Below are 22,204 nucleotides of genomic sequence, written 5' to 3'. Positions count from 1 at the left end.
AGTATGACCCCAGTATGCCCCAGTATGGCCCAAGTATGCCCCCAGTATGGCCCAGTATGGCCCCAGTCTAACCCAGTATGGCCCCAGTATGCCCCAGTATGGCCCAGTATGCCCCAGTATGGCCCCAGTATGGCCCCAGTATGGCCCAGTATGCCCCAGTATGGCCCCAGTATGCCCCAGTATGGCCCAGTATGCCCCAGTATGGCCCCAGTATGGCCCCAGTATGGCCCAGTATGCCCCAGTATGGCCCCAGTATGCCCCAGTATGCCCCCAGTATGCCCCCAGTCTAACCCAGTATGCCCCAGTATGAGCCAGTATGCCCCAGTATGCCCCAGTATGCCCCCAGTCTAACCCAGTATGGCCCAGTATGCCCCAGTATGCCCCCAGTCTAACCCAGTATGCCCCCAGTATGCCCCCAGTATGCCCCAGTAGGCCCCAGTGTGCTCGGGGGGGGCTGGCGGGGGGCAGCCGAGCGTGCTGGGGGCGGGGCCTCCCCTGGCCCCGGGGGGCACTTGTGGGGCGGCCGTGGGGCAGCGATGGAGCCGGCGCCGGGAGCCTCCGCCTGGGACTTGGGGGTCACGGCCGCCTACTTCGGCCTCGTCATCGCCGTGGGGCTCTGGGTAAGACCCATACGTGACCCCCCCTGCCCCACAAGTGACTCCGCAGCCCCATAAGTGACTCCTCTGCCCCATAAGTAACTCACCAGCCCCATAAGTAACTCCCCAGCCCTATAAGTGACGCCTCCTGCCCCATAAGTGACTCTTCCAGCCCCATAAGTAACTCCTCCTGCCCCATAAGTGACCTTCCCTGCCCCATAAGTGACCCCTCCTGCCCCATAAGTGAGTCCCCAGCCCCGTAAGTAACTCCTCCTGCCCCATAAGTGACTCTTCCAGACCCATAAGTGAGTCCCCAGCCCCATAAGTAACTCCTCCTGCCCCATAAGTGACCCTCCCTGCCCCATAAGTGACTCCTCAGCCCCATAAGTGACTCCTCCTGCCCCATAAGTGGCTCCCCAGCCCCATAAGTGGCTCCTCCTGCCCCATAAGTGACACTTCCAGCCCCATAAGTGCCCCCTCTGCCCCATAAGTAACTCACCAGCCCCATAAGTGACTCCTCCTGCCCCATAAGTGACTCCCCTGCCCCATAAGTGACTCCCCAGCCCCATAAGTTCTCCATCACTGCCCCATAAGTAACTCCTCCTGCCCCATAAGTGACTCCCCAGCCCCATAAGTGACTCCCCAGCCCCATAAGTGACTCCTCCTGCCCCATAAGTGACTCCCCAGCCCTATAAGTGACTCCTCTGCCCCATAAGTGAGTCCCCAGCCCCACAAGTGCCCCCTCCCTGCCCCATAAGTGCCCCCCCTTGTTTCCTGACCCCCCCGCCCCCCATTTTACCCACAATGCCCCGGGGGGGGGTGTCAATGGGGCCCAAAGGGGTCGGGGTCGTCATGGCCGCTGCCCGCAGGGTTAATGAGTGACTGGGAGCACTGGGAGCACTGGGGGACCCCGGCTGGGGGCACTGGGGTCCAGACTGGGAGCTCTGGGGCCCATACTGGGAGCACTGGGGCCATACTGGGAGCTCTGGGGCCATACTGGGAGCTCTGGGGCCCATACTGGGAGCTCTGGGGCCATACTGGGAGCTCTGGGGCCATACTGGGAGCTCTGGGGCCCATACTGGGAGCACTGGGGCCATACTGGGAGCTCTGGGGCCATACTGGGAGCTCTGGGGCCATACTGGGAGCACTGGGAGCACTGGGGGACCCCGGCTGGGGGCACTGGGGTCCAGACTGGGAGCACTGGGCCCATACTGGGAGCTCTGGGGCCATACTGGGAGCACTGGAGGCCATACTGGGAACACTGGGAGCACTGGGGGACCCTGCCTGGGGGAACTGGGACCCATACTGGGAGCACTGGGGCCATACTGGGAGCACTGGGCCCATACTGGGAGCTCTGGGGCCATACTGGGAGCACTGGGGCCATACTGGGAGCACTGGGGCCCATACTGGGAGCTCTGGGGCCATACTGGGAGCTCTGGGGCCATACTGGGAGCACTGGGGCCCATACTGGGAGCTCTGGGGCCCATACTGGGAGCTCTGGGGTCCAGACTGGGAGCACTGGGGCCCATACTGGGAGCACTGGGGCCATACTGGGAGCTCTGGGGCCCATACTGGGAGCTCTGGGGCCCATACTGGGAGCTCTGGGGTCCAGACTGGGAGCACTGGGGCCCATACTGGGAGCACTGGGGCCATACTGGGAGCACTGAGGCCATACTGGGAGCACTGGGGCCATACTGGGAGCTCTGGGGCCATACTGGGAGCACTGGGGCCATACTGGGAGCTCTGGGGCCCATACTGGGAGCTCTGGGGCCCATACTGGGAGCACTGGGGCCATACTGGGAGCACTGGGGCCATACTGGGAGCTCTGGGGTCCAGACTGGGAGCTCTGGGGCCCATACTGGGAGCACTGGGGCCATACTGGGAGCTCTGGGGCCATACTGGGAGAACTGGGGCCCAGACTGGGAGCACTGGGGCCCAGACTGGGAGCACTGGGGCCATACTGGGAGCACTGGGAGCACTGGGGGACCCCGGCTGGGGGAACTGGGGTCCATACTGGGATTACTGGGGCCATACTGGGAGCACTGAGGCCATACTGGGAGCGCTGGGGGCCAGACTGGGAGCTCTGGGGTCCACACTGCTGGTCTTTGTCCCCATACTGGTACCAAACTGGTTCAAACTGGTCCTTACTGGTCCCATACTGGTACGCACTGGTCTGTACTGCACTGGTCTGTTCCATATACTGGTTTGTACTGGTTTGTCCTGGCCTATTCTGTTCCATACTGGTCTATACTGATCCATACGGGTCTATACTGATCCATACTGGTTTATACTGGTCCATACTGGTTTATAGTGCTCTGGTTTATACTGCTCCCACACTGGTCTTTACTGGTCTGTACTGGTCTCTAATGGCCTATTCTGTTCCATACTGGCCTGGTACTGGTTGGTCCTGGCCTGTACTGGTCCGTACTGGTCCGTACTGGCCTGTACTGGTCTGTACTGGTCCGTACTGGTCCGTACTGGTCTCCCTGCAGTCCCTGCGCCGCGGCACCCGCCGTACGATCAGCGGGTACTTCTTGGCCGGGCAGAGCATGGGGTGGGGCCCGGTGAGTGGGGCGCTATGGGGCACTATGGGTCTCTATGGGTCTCTATGGGTCACTATGGGCTCTATAGGGTCTCTGTGGGGTCTCTATGGGCTCTATGGGGTCTCTATGGGGTCCCTATGGGGTCTATGGGGTCCCTATGGGGTGTCTATGGGGTCTCTATGGGGTCTCTATGGGGTCTATGGGGTCTCTATGGGGTCTCTATGGGGTCTCTATTGGCTCTATGGGGTCTCTATGGGGTCTCTATGGGGTCTCTATGGGGTCTATGGGGTCTCTATGGGGTCTCTATGGGGTCTATGGGGTCTCTATGGGGTCTCTATGGGGTCTCTATGGGGTCTATGGGGTCTCTATGGGGTCTCTATGGGGTCTCTATGGGGTCTATGGGGTCTCTATGGGGTCTCTATGGGTCTCTATGGGGTCTATGGTTCTCTATGTGTCTCTATGGGGTCTATGGGGTCTCTAGGTCTCTATGGGGTCTCTATGGGGTCTATGGGTCTCTATGTGTCTCTGTGGGTCTCTATGGGGTCTCTAGGTCTCTATGGGTCTCTATGGGGCTCTATGGGGTCTCTATGGGTCCCTGTGGGTCTCTGTGGGGTCTGTGGGGTCTCTATGTGTCTCTATGGGTCCCTATGGGGTCTATATGGGGTCTCTGGGGTCTCTATCGGTCTCTGTGGGGTCTCTATGGGGTCTATATGGGGTCTCTATGGGCTCTATAGGGTCTCTATGGGGTCTCTATGTGTCTCTATGGGGTCTATGGGTCTCTATGGGTCTCTATGGGATCTTGATGGGTCTCTATGGGGTCTCTATAGGGTCTATGGGTCTCTACGGATCTCTACGGATCTCTATGGGGTCTCTATGGGTCTCTATGGGATCTTGATGGGTCTCTATGGGTCTCTATGGGGTCTGTATAGGGTCTCCATGGGTCCCTATGGGTCTCTATGGGGTCTCCATGGTCCCTATAGGTCCCTATGGGTCTCTATGGGCTCTATGGGGTCTCTATGGGGTCTATGGGGTCTCTATGGGGTCTATGGGTCCCTATGGGTCTCCGTGGGTCACTATGACCTCTGTGGCGTCTCTATGGGGTCTATGGGTCTCTATGGGGTCTCTATGGGGTCTCTATGGGGCTTTATGGGGTCTATGGGGTCTCTATGGGCTCTATGGGTCCCTATGGGTCTCCGTGGGTCACTATGACCTCTGTGGGGTCTCTGTGGGTCTCTGTGGGGTCTCTATGGGGTCTATGGGTCTCTATGGGTCTCTATGGGGTCTCCATGGTCCCTATGGGTCTCTATGGGGTCGCCATGGTCTCTATGGGTCTCTATGGGCTCTATGGGGTCTCTGGGGGGTCTCTATGGGTCCCTATGGGGTCCCCGTGGGGTCTCTGGGGTCTCTGTGGGGTCTCTATGGGGTCTGTGGGGTGTGTGTGTGTCCCCGCGGGGGGCGGCGGCTGACGCCGTGGGTCGCCGTGGGGCAGGTGGGGGCTTCGCTCTTCGCCAGCAACATCGGGTCGGGGCACTTTGTGGGGCTGGCGGGGACGGGGGCGGCCGGCGGGCTCGCCGTGGGGGGCTTCGAGTGGAGCGTGAGTGACCCACGGCCCGACCCACACATCCCACCCCGCGGCCTGACCCACGGCGCCTGACCCCGAGACCCTGACCCCATAGATCCTGCCCCATGGATCCTGCCCCCTAGATCCAGCCCCCTAGATCCTGCCCCCTAGATCCTGCCCCATAGATCCTGCCCCATGGATCCTGCCCCATGGATCCTGCCCCCTAGATCCTGCCCCCTAGATCCTGCCCCATAGATCCTGCCCCATAGATCCTGCCCCATGGATCCTGCCCCCTGCCCCACAGATCCAGCCCCCTTGATCCATGGATCCTGCCCCATAGATCCTGCCCCCTACCCCATAGATCCAGCCCCATGGATCCTGACCCACGGATCTTGCCCCTCTGCCCCACAGATCCAGCCCCTCAGCCCCATGGATCCTGCTCCACAGATCCTGCCCCACGGATCCTGCCCCCCTGCCCCATGGATCCAGCCCCCCTGTCCCACAGATCCTGCCCCCTGCCCCATGGATCCTGCCCCCCTGCCCCATAGATCCAGCCCCATGGATCCTGCCCCACGGATCCAGCCCCCCTGTCCCACAGATCCAGCCCCCTGCCCCATGGATCCTGCCCCACACATCCTGCCCCACACATCCTGCCCCATAGATCCTGCCCCCCAGCCCCATGGATCCAGCCCCATGGATCCTGCCCCACGGATCCTGCCCCACGGATCCTGCCCCACGGATCCTGCCCCCCTGCCCCACAGATCCAGCCCCCCTGCCCCACGGATCCAGCCCCCCTGTCCCACAGATCCTGCCCCCTGCCCCATGGATCCTGCCCCCCTGCCCCACAGATCCAGCCCCTCAGCCCCATGGATCCTGCCCCATGGATCCTGCCACCCAGTCCCATAGATCCAGCCCCATAGATCCTGCCCCATGGATCCAGCCCCCCTGCCCCATAGATCCAGCCCCCTTGCCCCATGGATCCTGCCCCCCTGCCCCATAGATCCAGCCCCACAGATCCAGCCCCACACATTCTGCCCCATGGATCCTGCCCCATGGATCCTGCCCCATGGATCCTGCCCCCCTGCCCCACGGATCCTGCCCCCTGCCCCACAGCTCCAGCCCCCCAGCCCTGTCCCCCCCTCCCCCAGGCCATGTTCATCGTCCTGCTGCTCGGTTGGGTTTTTGTCCCCATTTATCGGCTCGCGGGGGTGAGTGGGAACCAACCCCCCCCTTCACCCTCCCAGTGCCCCCAGCCCCCCTCCCAGTCCCCCCCAGTGCCCCCAACCCCCATCCCAGTCCCTCCCAGTCCCTCCCAGTCCTTCCCAGTGCCCCCAGCCACTATCCCAGTGCCTCCCACTCTCTCCCAGTGCCCTCAAACCCCCTCCCAGTCCCTCTCCATGCCCCCAACCCACATCCCAGTCCCCCCCAGTACCCCCCAACCCCAATCCCAGTCTCTCCCAGTCCCCACCAACCTCCATCCCAGTCCCTCCCAGTCCCCTCTAACCCCCATCCCAGTCCCTCCCAGCTCCCAGTCCCACAACCCCCATCCCAGTCCTCCCCAGTCCCCCCCAACCCCCCTCCCAGTTCCTCCCAGAGCCCCCAGCTCCCATCCCAGTTCCCTCAGCCCCCTCCCAGTCCCTCCCAGTCCCTCCCAGTCCCTCCCAGTCCAGCCCAGTCCCGCAGGTGTCCACGATGCCCCAGTACCTGTCCCTGCGGTTCGGGCGGACGCGGATCCGGCTCTGCCTGGCGGGACTCTCGCTCGTCCTCTACATCAGCACCAAGATCTCCGTATGGATCTATAGGGATCGATAGGGGATCGATAGGGGATCCAGGGGGGGATCGATACAGGATCGATAGGGAATCGATAGGGGATCAATAAGGAATCAATAGAGGATACCTGGGGGATTGATGTGGGATCAATAGGAGATCGATAGAGGACCGAGAAGAGATCAATAGGGCATCCATAGGGTGTTGATAGGGAATCCGTAGGGGATCCATAGGGGATCAATAAGCGATCGATAAGGGATCGATAAGGAATCAATAGAGGATACGTGCGGGATTGACAGGGGATCAATAGGAGATCGATAGAGGACCGAGAAGAGATCAATAGGGCATCCATAGGGTGTTGATAGGGAATCCATAGGGGATCCATAGGGGATCAATAAGCGATCGATAAGGGATCAATAGGAGACCAATAGGGTGCCCATAGGGGATCCTCAGGGGAGCGATAGGGGATCCATAGCAGAACAATACGGGGTTGATAGGAGATCGATAAGGGGTCCATAGGGGATCCATGGCTGATTGATAGAGGATCGAAAGGGGATCCATAGCGGATCAAAAGCAGATCGATAGGAGATCGATAGGGGATTGATAGGAGATCGATAGGGCATCCATAGGGGATCGACAAGAGATCAATAGGGCATCCATAGGGGATTGATGGGGGATCATAGTGGATCAATAGGGGATCCATAGAGGATTGATAAGGGATCCAGAGGGGATTTGTAGGGGATCCAGAGGGGATCAATAGGGGATCAATGGGGTTTGGGGGTTCTCTATGGGTGCTGGGGGCCCCTATGGAGTTGGGGGGTTCCTATAGGGTCCCTATGGAGTTGTGGGGGTCCCTATGGGGTCCCTATGGGGTTTGGAGGTCCCTATGGAGTTGGGGGGTTCCTATGGGGTCCCTATGGGGTTGGGGGGTCCCCATGGGTTTGGGGGTTTCCTATGGGGTTGGGAGGTTCCTATGGGGTCCCTATGGGGTTTGGGGGTCCCTAAGGAGTTGGGGGGTTCCTAAGAGGTCCCTATGGGGTTGGTGGGTCCCTATGGGGTTTGGGGGTCCCTATGGGGTTGGTGGGTCCCTATGGGGTTTGGGGGTCCCTATGGGGTTGGTGGGTCCCTATGGGGTTGGGGGGTCCCTATGGAGTTTGGGGGTTCCTATGGGGTCCCTATGGGGTGTGGGGGTCCCTATGGGGTGTGGGGGTGCCCCTGGGGTGGCCGTGGGGTGCCCACGGGGCGTGCGTGGCCGTGGGGCAGGTGGACATGTACTCGGGCGCCATCTTCATCCGCGAGGCGCTGGGCTGGGACCTGTACGCGTCCGTGGGGGCCCTGCTGGGCGTCACCGCTGTCTACACCGTCACTGGTGAGACTGGGAGCACTGGGAGCCGCGGGGCTGGGGGCGCCGGGAGGGGCTGGGAGGGCGCTGGGATGGGGGTTCGGGGGGACTGGGAGGGACTGGGAGGGATTGGGATGGGGTTTGGGGGCGCTGGGAGGGACTGGGGGGGCACTGGGATGGGGTTTGGGGACACTGGGAGGGACTGGGAGGGACTGGAAGGAACTGGGATGGACAGGGAGGGCACTGGGATGGGGTTTGGGGACACTGGGAGGGGACTGGGAGGCACTGGGAGGGGACTGGGAGGCACTGGGAGGGCACTGGGAGGGGGCGTGGCCAAGGGGCTGCACCGGAAGGGGGCGTGGCTAGAGAGGGGGCGTGGTCAGTCGATGGGGGCGTGGCCTAAGGGGGTGTGGCCTAATGAGGGGGTGTGGCTTAACGAATGGACATGGCCTAATGAGGGACATGGCCTAATGAGGGGGTGTGGCCTAATGAGGGGGTGTGGCCTAATGAGGGGGTGTGGCCTAATGAGGGGCGTAGCCTAATGAGGGTTCGTTGCCTAATGAGGGAGTGTGGCCTAATGAGGGAGTGTGGCCTAATGAGGTGTGGCCTAATGGAGGGGCGTGGCCTAATGAGGGGTCATCACCTAATGAGGGGTCGTAGCCTAATGAGGGGGTGTGGCCTAATGAGGGGTCATGGCCTAATGAGGGGTTGTGGCCTAATGAGGGGTCGTGGCCTAATGAGGGTGCATGGCCTAACGAGCGGGTGTGGCCTAATGAGGGGGCATGGCCTAATGAGGGGTTGTGGCCTAATGAGGGGTCGTGGCCTAATGAGGGGTCGTGGCCTAACGAGGGAGTGTGGCCTATTCAGAGGCGGGGCCTAACGAGGGTGCATGGTCTAACGAGGGTGCATGGCCTAACGAGGGGGTGTGAGCTAATGAGGGGCGTGGTCTACTGAGGGGGCGTGGCTCTGTGGGTCTTGTCAAATGGATTGGGGTGGCCACCGGGGGCGTGGCCTAATGAGAGGGGTGTAGCCTAATTAAGGGGGCGTGGCTCTGTAGGTCTCGTTATATTGATGGGTGTCAAGGGGGGCGTGGCTTCTGGAAGGGGGCGTGGCTTCTGGAAGGGGGCGTGGCTTCTGGAAGGGGGCGTGGCTTCTGAAGGGGGCGTGGCTTCTGGAAGGGGCGTGGCTTCTGGAAGGGGGCGTGGCTTCTGGAAGGGGGCGTGGCTATATGTGTCTCATCCACTGGATTGGAGGGTGTTTGGAGGGGGGCGTGTCCATTAGGAAGGGGGCGTGTCCTGGGGAGGGGGCGTGTCCAGGGGAGGGGGCGTGTCCATGTCTGAGGCCCCTGTGCAGGGGGGCTGGCGGCGCTGATGTACGCGGACCTGGTGCAGAGTCTGATCATCATCGCCGGGGCCTCCGTGCTGGCCGGATACGGTGAGACTGGGAGCACTGGGAGCACTGGGAGCACTGGGAGGGGGCTGGGGGGCGGGGGGAGGGGAGGGGGCGGGGCTGGGAGGGGAGTGGGAGGGACTGGAGTAGGCTGGGAGGGACTGGGAGACGAGTGGGAGGGATTAGGAGGTGAATGGGAAGGACTGGGAGGGACTGGAATATACTGGGAGGGACTGGGAGAGGAGTGGAAGGGACTGGGAGATGAATGGGAGGGACCAGGGGGTACTGGAATATACTGGGAGGGACTGGGAGAGGAGTGGAAGGGATTGGGAGGTCAATGGGAGGTACTGGGAGGGATGGGGATGTGAATGGGAGGGACTGGAATTTACTGGAAAGTGAGTGGGAGAGACTGGGAGGGATTTGGGTTACTGGAAGGGACTGGGAGGGGATTCAAAGGGGGCTTGAGGGCACTGGGATGGACTGGAATGAACTGGGAAGGCAGTGGGGGGGGACACTGGGAGGAGACTGGGAGTACAGTGGAAGGTGCTGGAATGCCATACTGGTTTATACTGGTCCTTACTGGTCCTTATCCATTCTGGACCTTGGGAGGGAGAACTAGGGGGAGGCACTGGGCTATACTGGGAGCACTGGGAGGAGGCAATGGGGGCCTTGGGAAGGCACATGGGGCCTCCTCAATGCCCAGTAGTGGTCTGTACTGGTCTGTACTGGTCTGTACTGGTACTGGACCTCGAAGGGGAGCTCTGAGGGAGGCACGTGGCCCTACTGGGCTATACTGGGAGCACTGGGAGGAGGCAATAGGAGCCCTGGGAAGGCACTCTGAGCCTCCGCAAGGCCCGCTGCCGGCCCGTACTGGTCCGTACTGGTCCTTACTGGTGTGTGGCGCAGCGCTGGGGGCGGTGGGGGGCTACGAGGGGCTGGTGCAGCGCTACCCCCTGGCGCTGCCCCCCAACACCACGGGGCCCTGCGGCCGCCCCCGCCCCGACGCCTTCCACCTCCTGCGAGACCCCAGCGCCGGCGACCTGCCCTGGCCCGGGCTCATACTGGGACTGGGAATCATCTCCGCCTGGTACTGGTGCACGGACCAGGTCAGACTGGGGGCACTGGGAGAGAGCTTGAGGGCACTGGGAGCAACTGGGAGTGGGTTCGGGGGCACTGGGAGCAACTGAGAGGGTGTTAGGGGGCACTGGGAGGGGGCTCGGGGCCACTGGGAGCAACTGGGAGGGTGTTAGGGGGCACTGGGAGGGGGCTCAGGGGCACTGGGAGCAACTGGGAGGGAGTTAGCGGGCACTGGGAGCGACTGGGAGGGGATTTGGGGGCACTGGGAGCACTGGACCCTGACCTGGGCTCATACTGGGACTGGGCATCATCTCCGCGTGGTACTGGTGCACGGACCAGGTCAGACTGGGGGAACTGGGATGGGATTGGGGGTCACTGGTGTAACTGGTGAGGTTGGGAGGGCGGCCGTGATGGGGGAGGGGGGTCACTGGTGGGTCCCTGGTGCTTACTGGTGGTCACTGGTGGATCCCTGGTGGTCACTGGTGGGTCACCAATATTAACTGGTGGATCCTTGGTGCTTACTGGTGATCACTGGGGGGTCCCTGGTGATCCCAGGCAGGTCCCTAGTGCTTACTGGTGGTTACTGGTGGGTCCCTGGTGGTTACTGATGGTCCCTGGTGCTTACTGGTGATCACTGGTGGGTCCCTGATGGGTCACGGGTGGGTCCCTAGTGTTTACTGGTGTTTACTGGGGTCGCTGGTGGTTACTGATGGTCCCTGGTGCTTACTGGTGATCACTGGTGGGTCTCTGATGGGTCACTGGTGGGTCCCTGGTGCTTACTGGTTGTAACTGGTGGGTTCCTTGTGGTTATTGATGGTCCCTGGTGCTTTCTGGTGATCCCTGGTGGGTCCCTGGGGATCACAGGTGGGTCCTTGGTGCTTACTGGTGGGGCCCTAGTGGTTACTGAGGGTCCCTGGTGATCACTGGTGGGTCTCTGATGGGTCACTGGTGGGTCCCTGGTGCCTACTGGTGAGCACGGGTGGGTCCCTGGTGAGCACGGGTGGGTCCCTGGTGGGTCGCTGGTTCTTACTGGTGTGACTGGTGCCAGGTGATCGTGCAGCGCTGCCTGGCCGGCCGCTCTCTAACCCAGGTGCGCGCGGGCTGCGTGCTCTGCGGGTACCTCAAGGTGCTGCCCATGTTCCTCATGGTGCTGCCCGGCATGGCCGCCCGCGTCCTCTTCCCCGGTCAGTGCCCTCCCAGTGCTCCCAGTACCCCCCCCAGTACACCCGCACTGCCTTGACCTCACCAACATGGCCGCCGAACTAGGCCTCCTAATATGGCCACCACCCCCCCCCCCCGACCTCACCATCATGGCCGCCACACACCAATAGAGCCACTAGTGCCCCCCCACCCCCACCCTGACCTCACCAACATGGCTGCCACCACCCACCCAATATGGCCACCACTGACCCACCCAGCATGGCCTCCCCCTTAGCCCCGCCCCATCCCTTAACCACGCCCCTTTAACACGAGGCCACGCCCATTTCACTAATATATCCTGAGGCCACGCCCCCTTTCCTTGGCCACGCCCCCTCCCCCCTTCCCACTGTCCTAGCCCCTCTCCCTGCTGCCTACCCCTCCCTTTGAGGCCCCGCCCCCTTTCCCCTGGCCACGCCCCCTTTCCCTGAGGCCCCGCCCCCTTCTCCCCCCCCAGGCGTGGTGGGCTGTGCGGACGCCCAGCGCTGCAGCCGGGCCTGCGGCAGCCCCGCCGGCTGCTCCAACGTCGCCTACCCCCGCCTCGTGCTCGCCCTGCTGCCCACCGGTACGGGACGGGTGCAGATTAGGGATTAGCGGGGGGTTGGGGCGGGATTAGGGCCGGTTGGGGCGGGATTAGGGCCGGTTGGGGCGGGATTAGGGCCGGTTGGGGCGGGATTAGGGCCGGTTGGGGCGGGATTAGGGCCTCTTGGGGCGGGATTAGGGCCTCTTGGGGCGGGATTAGGGCCTCTTGGGGCGGGATTAGGGCCTCTTGGGGCGGGATTAGCCATGATTGGGGCTGATTGAGGTGAGATTAAGGTAGATTGGAGCGAGATTAGTGATGATTGAGGCTGGTTGGGGTGGGATTAGGACTGATTGGATTGAGATTAAGGCCGGTTGGGGTGGGATTAGGACTGATTAGATTGAGATTAAGGCCAGTTCGGTTGGGATTAGTGATGATTAGGGCTGATTGAGGCGAGATTAAGGCTGGTTGGGGTGGGATTAGGACTGACTGGAGCGAGATTAAGGCCGGTTGGGTCCGGATTAGTGATGATTGGGGCGAGGTTAGGTCTGACTAGTGGTGACTAATGGGGATTAGGGGCTGTTAGGGTGGGATTAGGGCTATTAATCCTATTAGTGGACTATTAGGGCACTGATAAATGTTATTAGGGGGCTATTAATGCTATTAGTGGGCTATTAGGCACTAATAAAGGTTATTAGGGCACTGATAAAGGTTATTGGGGGCTATTAATGCTATTAGTGGGCTATTAGGGCACTAATAAAGGCTATTAGGGCACTAATAAAGGCTATTAGTGGGCTATTAGTTCTATTAGTGGGCTATTAGGGCACTAATAAAGGCTATTAGTGGGCTATTAGTTCTATTAGTGGGCTATTAGGGCACTAATAAAGGCTATTAGGGCACTGATAAAGGTTATTAGGGGGCTATTAATGCTATTAGTGGGCTATTAGGGCACTAATAAAGGCTATTAGTGGGCTATTAGTTCTATTAGTGGGCTATTAGGGCACTAATAAAGGCTATTGGGGGCTATTAGTTCCATTAGTGGGCTATTAGGGCACTAATAAAGGCTATTAATGGGCTATTAGGTCATTACTAAAGGCTACTAGTGGGGTACCCGAGGGCTGCTGGGTGCCGGGGGGTCCCCGTCCCGACACGCCGTGTCCCCCCAGGGCTGCGGGGGCTGATGCTGGCGGTGGTCCTGGCCGCCCTCATGTCCTCCTTGGCCTCCATCTTCGCCAGCGCCAGCGCCATCTTCACCCTCGACATCTACCAGCGCCTGCGGCCCCACGCCGGGCCCCGGCACCTCCTGCTGGCCGGAAGGTTTGGGGGGGACCCTGGATTTGGGGGGGACCCCGGGACCGGGGATGGGGTCATGCTGGTCTGGGGGGAACCCTGGTGTTTGGGAGCTCAGGTCAACCCAGGCCATAGGGGATTCAGGGTCTGGAGGGAGTGGGACGACACATCCAGGGGTCAAGGTCGAGGGGGACTCAGGATTTTTGGGGGGGACCCAGGAATCTGGGGTTACCCAGGGGTTTGGGGGGGGACTCGGGCGTTCCGGAGCTCAGGTCAACCCAGTCAATGGGGTATCCAGGGTCTTGGGGGGGGACCCAGGGGTCAAAGTCAGAGGGGACCCAGGAATTGGGGGGGAATCCAGGAATTTGGGGGGGACCCAGGCGTTCGGGAGCTCAGGTCAACCCAGCCAGGGTCTGGGGGGGGGACACCCAGGGGTCAAAGTCAAAGGGGACCCAGGAATTGGGGGGGAATCCAGGAATTTGGGGGGGGGACCCAGGCGTTCCGGAGCTCAGGTCTACCCAGGCAATAGGGGTTCCAGGGTCTGAGGGGGACACCCAGGGGTCATAGTCAAAGGGGACCCAGGAATGTGGGGGGAATCCAGGAATGTGGGGGGGACCCAGGTGTTCTGGAGCTCAGGTCTACCCAGGCAATAGGGGTTCCAGGGTCTGGGGGGGACACCCAGGGGTCAAAGTCAAAGGGGACCCAGGAATTGGGGGGGAATCCAGGAATTCTGGGGGGGGGGAATCCAGGAATTTTGGGGGGGGGGACCCAGATGTTCCGGAGCTCAGGTCAACCCAGCCAGGGTCTTGGGGAGACACCCAGGGGTCAAAGTCAAAGGGGACCCAGGAATGTGGGGGGGACCCAGGCGTTCCGGAGCTCAGGTCAACCCAGTCAAGGGGGTATCCAGGGTCTGGGGGGGGACCCAGGGGTCAAAGTCAAAGGGGACCTAGGAATTGGGGGGGAATCCAGGAATGTGGGGGCGACCCAGGCGTTCAGGAGCTCAGGTCAACCCAGCCAGGGTCTGGGTGGGGGACACCCAGGGGTCAAAGTCAAAGGGAATCCAGGAATGTGGGGGGAATCCAGGAATGTGGGGGGGACCCAGACATTCCGGAGCTCAGGTCAACCCAGCTAGGGTCTGGGGGGGGGACACCCAGGGGTCAAAGTCAAAGGGGACCCAGGAATGTGGGGGGGACCCAGGTGTTCCGGAGCTCAGGTCAATCCAGTCAAGGGGGTATCCAGGGTCTAGGGGGGGGACCCAGGGGTCAAAGTCAAAGGGAATCCAGGAACTGGGGGGGAATCCAGGAATGTGGGGGGGACCCAGGCATTCAGGAGCTCAGGTCAACCCGGCCAGGGTCTGCTGGGGGGGACACCCAGGGGTCAAAGTCAAAGGGGACCCAGGAATGTGGGGGGGACCCAGGCGTTCTGGAGCTCAGGTCTACCCAGGCAATAGGGGTTCCAGGGTCTGGGGGGGGACACCCAGGAGTCAAAGTCAAAGGGGACCCAGGAATTGGGGGGGAATCCAGGAATGTGGGGGGGACCCAGGCGTTCAGGAGCTCAGGTCAACCCAGCCAGTGTCTGGGTGGGGGACACCCAGGGGTCAAAGTCAAAGGGAATCCAGGAATGTGGGGGGGACCCAGGCGTTCGGGAGCTCAGGTCAACCCAGCCAGTGTCTGGGTGGGGGACACCCAGGGGTCAAAGTCAAAGGGGACCCAGGAATGTGGGGGGGACCCAGGTGTTCCGGAGCTCAGGTCAATCCAGTCAAGGGGGTATCCAGGGTCTAGGGGGGGGACCCAGGGGTCAAAGTCAAAGGGAATCCAGGAACTGGGGGGGAATCCAGGAATGTGGGGGGGACCCAGGCGTTTTGGAGCTCAGGTCAACCCAGGCATTAGGGGTTCCAGGGTCTGGGGGGGACACCCAGGGGTCAAAGTCAAAGGGAATCCAGGAATTGGGGGGGACCCAGGCGTTCCGGAGCTCAGGTCAACCCAGCCAGTGGGGCAACCGGGGATCTGGGCAAAAGGGGGGGACCCAGAGCCCGTGTTCGGCGCAGGCTGTGGATCCTGCTGATGGTGGGGCTGAGCCTGGCCTGGCTGCCGGTGGTGGAGGCGGCGCAGGGGGGGCAGCTCTTCGACTACATGCAGGCCATCGCCAGCTACCTGGCCCCCCCCGTGGCCGCCGTCTTCTTCCTCGCCATCTTCGTCCCCCGCGTCAACGAGCCCGTGAGTTTGGAAGGGGGTTGGGGGGCCAAGTAACCCCACATCAGCCCCAAACCAGACAAAAATCCCTCAAAATGAGCCCCAAGCGCCCTAAAATCCCTGCAAACCAACCTCAAATGAGGCTAAAATGGAGCCAAATGAGGCTAAAATGGAGCCAAATGACGCTAAAATGGAGCTAAATGACACTAAAACGGCCCCAAATGAGTTCAAACCCCACAAAATGAGTCTGGAATGTCCCCAAATGGTGTCAAGTATCGGTGGATAACTCCAAATTGGCCCCAAATAACATCAAATCCTAAAATAACCCCCAAACCAGCCCCAAATAAGGCATAACTGACCCCAAATGAGTCTAAAATGCCCCCGAATGGTCCCTCAGTTCCCCAAATCACCTCAAAAATGCCCCAAAATTACTCTGAAACCCCTCAAGCGACATCAAAAAGACGACGAATGACCCCAAACTGGCCTAAAAACAGATAAAACACCCCCAAATTCCCTAAAATAACCCCAAATCAACCCAAAATAAGGCACAACTGACCCAAAATGAGGCCTGGGTGCCCCCTCCAGGTGCATTTTAGGGGGGGTCCCAGAGGTTTTGGGGGTTCCTGGTGCCCCCAAGGCCTTCAGGGTGCATTTTAGGGGGGGTCCTAGAGGTTTTGGGGGTTCCTGGTGCCCCCAAGGCCTTCAGGGTGCATTTTAGGGGGGGTCCTAGAGGTTTTGGGGGTTCCTGGTGCCCCCAAGGCCTTCAGGGTGCATTTTAGGGGGGGGTCCCAGAGGTTTTGTGGGTTCCTGGTGACCCCAAGGCCTTCAGGGTGCATTTTAGGGGGGGTCCCAGAGGTTTTGGGGGTTCCTGGTGCCCCCAAGGCCTTCAGGGTGCATTTTAGGGGGGGTCCTAGAGGTTTTGGGGGGTCCTGGGGACCCCAAGGCCTGGGTCCCCAGGCCTTGGGGTCCCCAGGACCCCCCAAAACCTCTGTGTGTGTCCCCCCCAGGGTGCTTTTTGGGGTCTCCTGGGGGGGCTGGCGCTGGGTCTGGCTCGTCTGGTCCCCGAGGTGGCTCTGGGGACGGGGTCGTGTGGGGTTCCGGGGCGCTGTCCCCCCTTGGTTTGCGGCCTCCACTACCTGCACTTCGCCGCCCTCCTCTTCCTCGCCACCGTCCTCATCGTCATCGCCGTCTCCCTCTGCCACCCCCCCATCCCCCGGCAGCACGTCAGTTTTGGGGGGGCCCCAGGAGTTTGGGGGGACCCAGTGGGTTTGGGGAGGACTGGGGGGACCCAGGGGTTTGGGGGTACCCAGGGGATTTGAGGGGACATATGGGACCCAGAGGTTTGGGGGGGCAAAGGGGACTTGGGGGGACCCAGGGGTTTGGGGGGGACCCATTGGGTTTGGGGAGGATTGGGGGGACCCAGGGGTTTGGGGGAGACAAAGGAGTTTGGGGGGAACCCAGTGGGTTTGAGGGGGACCCAGAGGTTTGGGGGGACCTAATGGGTTTGGGGAGGATTGAGGGGACCCAGGGGTTTGGGGGGACCCAGGGGGTTTGGGGAGGATTGGGGGGACCCAGGAGTTTGGGGGAGACAAAGGAGTTTGGGGGCAACCCAGGGGTTTGGGGAGGATTGGGGGGACCCAGGAGTTTGGGGGGACCCAGGGGGTTTGGGGAGGATTGGGGGACCCAGGGGTTTGGGGGAGACCCAGTGGGTTTGGGGAGGATTGAGGGGACCCAGGGGTTTGGAGGGGCAAAGGGGACTTGGGGGGACCCAGGGATTTGGGGAGGTTTGAGGGGGACCCAGTGGGTTTGAGGGGGACCCAGGGGTTTGGGGGGACCCAGGGGGTTTGGAGAGGATTGGGGGGACCCAGGGGGTTTGAGGGGACACATGGGACCCAGAGGTTTGGGGGGGCAAAGGGGACTTGGGGGGACCCAGGGGTTTGGGGGGCACATGGGTTTGGGGAGGATTGAGGGGACCCATTGGTTTTGGGGGGGACCCAGGGGTTTGGGGGGGACCCAGTGGGTTTGGGGAGGACTGGGGGGACCCAGGGGATTGGGGGGACACATGAGACCCAGAGGTTTGGGGGGGCAGAGATGCTTAGGAGGGGACAGGGATTTGGGGTGGCCCAGGGTTTTGGGGGGCGCAGGGTTTTGGGGGGGCCCGGCCGTGGGGTCCCAGCTCTCCCCCCCTGCAGCTGCACCGGCTCGTGTTCAGCCTCCGGCACAGCCAGGAACCCCGAATCGACCTGGACCAGAGCCCCCCCCAACCCGGCGTCCCCCTCCAGGGTGGGGTTCGGGGGTTTGGGGGGACCTGGGGGGATCTAGAAGTTTGGGGGGACCTGGGGGCTTGGGGGGATCCAGGGGGGATCTAGAGGTTTGGGGGGACCTGGGGGCTTGGGGAGACAAAGGGGTTTGGGGGGATCCAGGGGGGGGATCTAGAGGTTTGGGGGGACAAAGGGTTTTGAGGGGACCTGGGGGGGGATCTATAGGTTTGGGGGGACAAAGGGGTTTGGGGGGACCTGGGGGCTTGGGGGGATCCAGGGGGATCTAGAGGTTTGGGGGGACCTGGGGGCTTGGGGGGATCCAAGTGGGATCTAGAGGTTTGGGGGGACAAAGGGGTCTGGGGGGACCTGGGGGGATCTAGATGTTTGGGGGGACAAAGGGGTTTGGGGGGACCTGGGGGCTTGGGGGGATCGAGGGGGGATCTAGAGGTTTGGGGGGACCTGGGGGCTTGGGGGGATCGAGGGGGGATCTAGAGGTTTGGGGAGACAAAGGGGTTTGGGGGGGACCTGGGGGCTTGGGGGGATCTGGGATCTAGGGGGGAGCTAGAGGTTTGGGGGGTACAACAGGGTTTGGGGGGGACCTGGGGGCTTGGGGGGATTTGGGGGGGTGGAATCTAGAGTTTTGGGGGGTGCATGAGGGTTTGCGGGGGGCACACAGCTTTGAGGGGGACCTGGGAGTTTGGGGGACCCAGGGATTTTGGGGGGCTGTGAGATCCAGGGGGGGGCTCTAGGGGTTTGGGGGGGACATAGGGATTTTGGGGGGTCACAGAGGATTGAGGGGGACTCAGGGGTTTGGGGGGGACTCAGGGGTTTGGGGGGGACATAGGGATTTTGGGGTCACAGAGGATTGAGGGGGCGGAACCCAGGGATTTTGGGGGTGCAGAGGTTGGGGGGCGGGATCCTTCATCTCCCCCCCCCCCCCCCTTTCATCCAGATGTGCAGACGGAGCCCCAGCAGCAGGGGGGGGGCCCCCCCGAAGTGGGGGTGGTGTCCAAGCCCCCCTCCCTGCCCCCCGAAGACCCCGTGTGGAGCCGCGTGGTGGACGTCAACGCCCTCATCCTCATGGCCGTCGCCGTCTTCCTCTGGGGGTACTTCGCCTGAACCCCCAAAAGGGGAGGAAACACCCCAAAATCCACCTCAAACCCCCCCCAGAAGCCAAAATGCGATGAAAATGGCTCAAAATCTGCCTTGTGCACCACGAAAAAAACCAAATAAACATCAAAGAACCCAAAACGTGATGGAAATGGCCCCAAATCTGCTTCGTGCACCACAAATAAACACAAAATAAAGATAAAATAACCCAAAAATACGAGGAAAATGGCCCCACGCCTGCCTCGTGCACCCCAAAACCACTCAATAAACACTAAGGAACCCAAAACATGATGAAAATGTCCCCCAAATGTGCTTCGTGCCCCCCAGAGAAACCAAAATAAACACCAAAGACGCCAAACGACAACAAAAACGGCCCCAAATCTGCTTCATGCACCCCCAAAAACCCAAATAAACGCAGAAGAAACGTAAAACGCAATGGAAATGGCCCCAAATCTGCTTCAGGCACCCCAAAAACCTCCAAATGAGAGGAAAATAGCCCCAAATCTGCCACATGCACCCCAAAAAAACCAGAAATAAACACCGAAGAAGCCAGAACGTGATGAAGATGGCCCCAAATCTGCCTCATAGACCCTAAATAAACATAAAATAAACACAAAATAACCCGTAACGAGAGGAAAATGGCCCCAAGTCAGTGTCATGAACACCCAAGACCCCCAAATGAACACAAAAAAACCAAAATAAGAGGAAAATAGCTCCAAGTCTGCCTCGTGGACCCCAAAGGAACCAAAATAAACACCAAAACCTCCTCAAATACGAGGAAAATGGCCCCAAATCTGCTCCGTCCCTGGAGAGGTTGAAGGCCACGTTGGACGGGGCCTGGAGCAACCACATCTAGAGGGAGGTGGGATGGGTTGGGTTGGAAGGGACCTCAAAGTCCATCCAGTTCCAACCTCTTCCATGAGCAGGGGGGCACCTCCCACGGGATCAAGGGCTCCAAGCTCCATCCAACGTGGCCTTGGACACCTCCAGGGCTGGAGGAGACACCGTGTCTCCGGGCAAGCTGGCCAGGGGAAGGTGGAACGAAGCTGTAAAACGAAGCGATAAACCCGTCAAGCCAACGGGGTGGAGACGCGCTTGCGCCGTTGGACTTCGATAGCGGCCTCCGCCCCCGGCTGATAACGAGAGGGAATAAATCATGGATTCCTAGGCGAGAGCAACCACCGAGAAGAAGGAAGATGAAGGGCCCCAAGGTACGTGGCTTCATTTACCGGGTCTGGAGATGGTTGAGTCCGTGCCCAGCAGTCAAAGGGACATTTATGAACCCAGGGAGAAAGGGAATGGCTGGAAATTGGAAGGGGGAAGAGCTAGGCTAGACATTAGGAAGAAATTCTTCATGCTGAGAGTGAAGAGGCCCTGGAACAGGTTGCCCAGAGCAGTGGTGGCTGCTCCATCCATCCCTGGAGGTGTCCAAGGCCACGTTGGATGGGGCTTGGAGCCACCTCATCTAGTGGGAAGTATTAGTATCAATAGTAATAGTTATTTTTCTTCTCCTTCTCCTTCTCCTTCTCCTTCTCCTTCTCCTTCTCCTTCTCCTTCTCTCCTTCTCCTTCTCCCTTTCTCCTTCTCTTTCTCTCCTTCTCCTTCTCCTTCTCCTTCTCCTTCTCCTTCTCCTTTTCTCCTTCTCCTTCTCCTTTTCTCCTTCTCCTTCTCCTTCTCCTTTTCTCCTTCTCCTCCTCCTCCTTCTCCTTCTCCTTCTCCTTCTCCTTCTCCTTCTCCTTCTCCTTTTCTCCTTCTCCTTTTCTCCTTCTCCTTCCTCTTCTCCCTTCCCTCCTCCTTCTCCTTCTCCTTCTCCTTCTCCTTCTCCTTCTCCTTCTCCTTCTCCTTCTCCTTCTCCTTCTCCTTCTCCTCATCATCATGGAATAGGTTGGGTTGGAGGGGACCTCCAAGCCCATCCAGTTCCATCCCACTGGATGTGGTTGCTCCAAGCCCCATCCAACCCAGCCTTGGCCACCTCCAGGGCTGCGTTTCCATGATTTTATGATTTCCGACTGAAAGAATCCTTATTTTTTCCCCCGAAATGGCTCTTTTTGGGTTCCGTTGGCGCAGAGGGCCAAGAAATCCTTCAGCACGTTGGAGCTGGTCTTCATCGGCCTCTTCTGCCTGGTGGTGGTCGTGGCCTGTGTCTTCATCGGGCTTTTAGCAACAAGGGATCCAGGGTCTGGAAGCACCTGTGAGTCGAGTTGTGCTGCTGAAACCCAACCCTGCCTGGAGCTATTCGAGTCGATTTGATCAAATAACGTTTTATATGTGTATAAAAATGCAATAAATTTAATTTTATTTACATTTAATATTGAAACATACGATAAATTACATAGAACGCGCCTTAAACGGGTAATTTAGAATTAATTTATATACAAATAGAGCTTAATTTATATGAAAATTCGAAATGACATGTGAATTTATATAAGATATAAATAAATTAGGGAGAAATAATGGATAATATGGAATAATAATTAATTAACTAATCAGTTTCGAGATAAATATCTCAAATTTTACATGGATTGGATTGGACTTGAAGTTCTTAAAGGTCTTTTCCATCTCACACCAATCTGTGATTCTGTCACAGTTGGAGGTTCCGAGAGGATGAGGAAACACCTTGGGGAAGTCGTTAGAGGGTCATTTAATAAGAATAACAGCAATAATTACTGAAATTATTAAGAACAATCCATTTCTCTAGCTCCAGCGTTTTCCCCGAGCTGCCCGAGCGTGGAGGTAGCCGAGAGGATCGACTGCATCCCGGACCAAGTCGCCACCAAGGTCAGAAAAAGAAGCAAAAATTAAGATTTTAGAGCCTAAAACCTTGAAATAATTTTTTGGGGAGCGCTGGGATCAGGGACAAAATCCACCTCGGGGATGGAAATTGAACTTGAGAACTAAATTAGCTCAAACCCCACGTCATCCCCCACCTTGTATTGAAACCGTGGATTGTCCTGAGGTGTAGGACCTTGCGCTTGGTCTTGTTGAACCTCATGAGGTTCCACCAGGGTTTCAGGCTGATTGCGATTAATTAAAACGACCTCTAAGCTCGTTTAGTTGCTAGAAAGCCTCGTTTTCCTCTCAGAAAGCCAGCAAAGGAGCGTCGGTTATCGAAGTTGCTTGTTTATTACCCCAAATAATTATTTATTACCCCAAATAATTATTTATTACCCCAAATACTTATTTATTACCCCAAACACTTATTTATTAACCACCTGTTGCGTGGAGGAGAGCTGGTGTTCATTAACCACTCATCGCAAACGAGAGCAAAGTCTAACGAGGCAAGAAAACACCTTGAGAAATGACCCCTCACGTGGAGATTTTCCATCCGATTGGTTGAGTTTTATGGGTTTGGGTCAAAA

The 22,204-nt window shown here is 59.5% G+C and overlaps 2 protein-coding genes across 3 annotated transcripts in view; both read left to right on the top strand.

Moving 5' to 3' along the window:
• The first annotated feature begins 511 nt into the window (after positions 1-511).
• LOC138733971 (sodium/glucose cotransporter 2-like) lies at positions 512-18,896 on the top strand. Of its 2 annotated transcripts, none has more exons than XM_069881494.1 (15): positions 512-620; positions 3,089-3,160; positions 4,629-4,733; positions 5,849-5,908; positions 6,384-6,488; positions 7,731-7,836; positions 9,163-9,243; positions 10,105-10,304; positions 11,324-11,459; positions 11,930-12,037; positions 13,159-13,309; positions 15,330-15,498; positions 16,482-16,697; positions 17,667-17,757; positions 18,688-18,896. In XM_069881494.1, exons 1-15 carry the CDS (start codon positions 537-539, stop codon positions 18,852-18,854), a joined length of 1,851 nt encoding a protein of 616 aa, XP_069737595.1. In that variant the 5' UTR covers positions 512-536; the 3' UTR covers positions 18,855-18,896. The 2 variants fall into 2 exon arrangements, with proteins under 2 accessions (XP_069737595.1, XP_069737596.1); XM_069881495.1 differs by having other exon boundaries at positions 17,667-17,762; positions 18,711-18,896.
• A 1,145-nt stretch (positions 18,897-20,041) lies between these two features.
• The window catches only part of LOC138734004 (maltase-glucoamylase-like), a 43,663-nt gene continuing 41,500 nt past the window's right edge, over positions 20,042-22,204 (top strand). Inside the window, exons 1-3 of the mRNA XM_069881537.1 lie at positions 20,042-20,056; positions 20,913-21,036; positions 21,544-21,623. Of these exons, the coding sequence (XP_069737638.1) occupies positions 20,042-20,056; positions 20,913-21,036; positions 21,544-21,623 (219 nt within the window). The remainder of the gene's footprint in view (positions 20,057-20,912; positions 21,037-21,543; positions 21,624-22,204) is intronic.

Source organism: Phaenicophaeus curvirostris, unplaced genomic scaffold, assembly GCF_032191515.1.
Source record: "Phaenicophaeus curvirostris isolate KB17595 unplaced genomic scaffold, BPBGC_Pcur_1.0 scaffold_51, whole genome shotgun sequence".
NCBI classification, from domain to species: domain Eukaryota; kingdom Metazoa; phylum Chordata; class Aves; order Cuculiformes; family Cuculidae; genus Phaenicophaeus; species Phaenicophaeus curvirostris.
The sequence above is the reverse complement of the archived record's forward strand: the minus strand, read 5'-3'. Positions and strand labels throughout refer to the sequence as shown.

What these genes read in the sequence shown, in the direction of transcription:
- LOC138733971 (XM_069881494.1), top strand. Translation starts at nt 537, where the DNA reads ATGGAGCCGGCGCCGGGAGCCTCCGCCTGGGACTTGGGGGTCACGGCC. An exon ending in CGCTGTCTACACCGTCACTG is followed by an intron (nt 7,837 to 9,162) that starts GTGAGACTGGGA and finishes GCCCCTGTGCAG; the next exon opens with GGGGGCTGGCGGCGCTGATG. An exon ending in GCTCGCCCTGCTGCCCACCG is followed by an intron (nt 12,038 to 13,158) that starts GTACGGGACGGG and finishes GTGTCCCCCCAG; the next exon opens with GGCTGCGGGGGCTGATGCTG.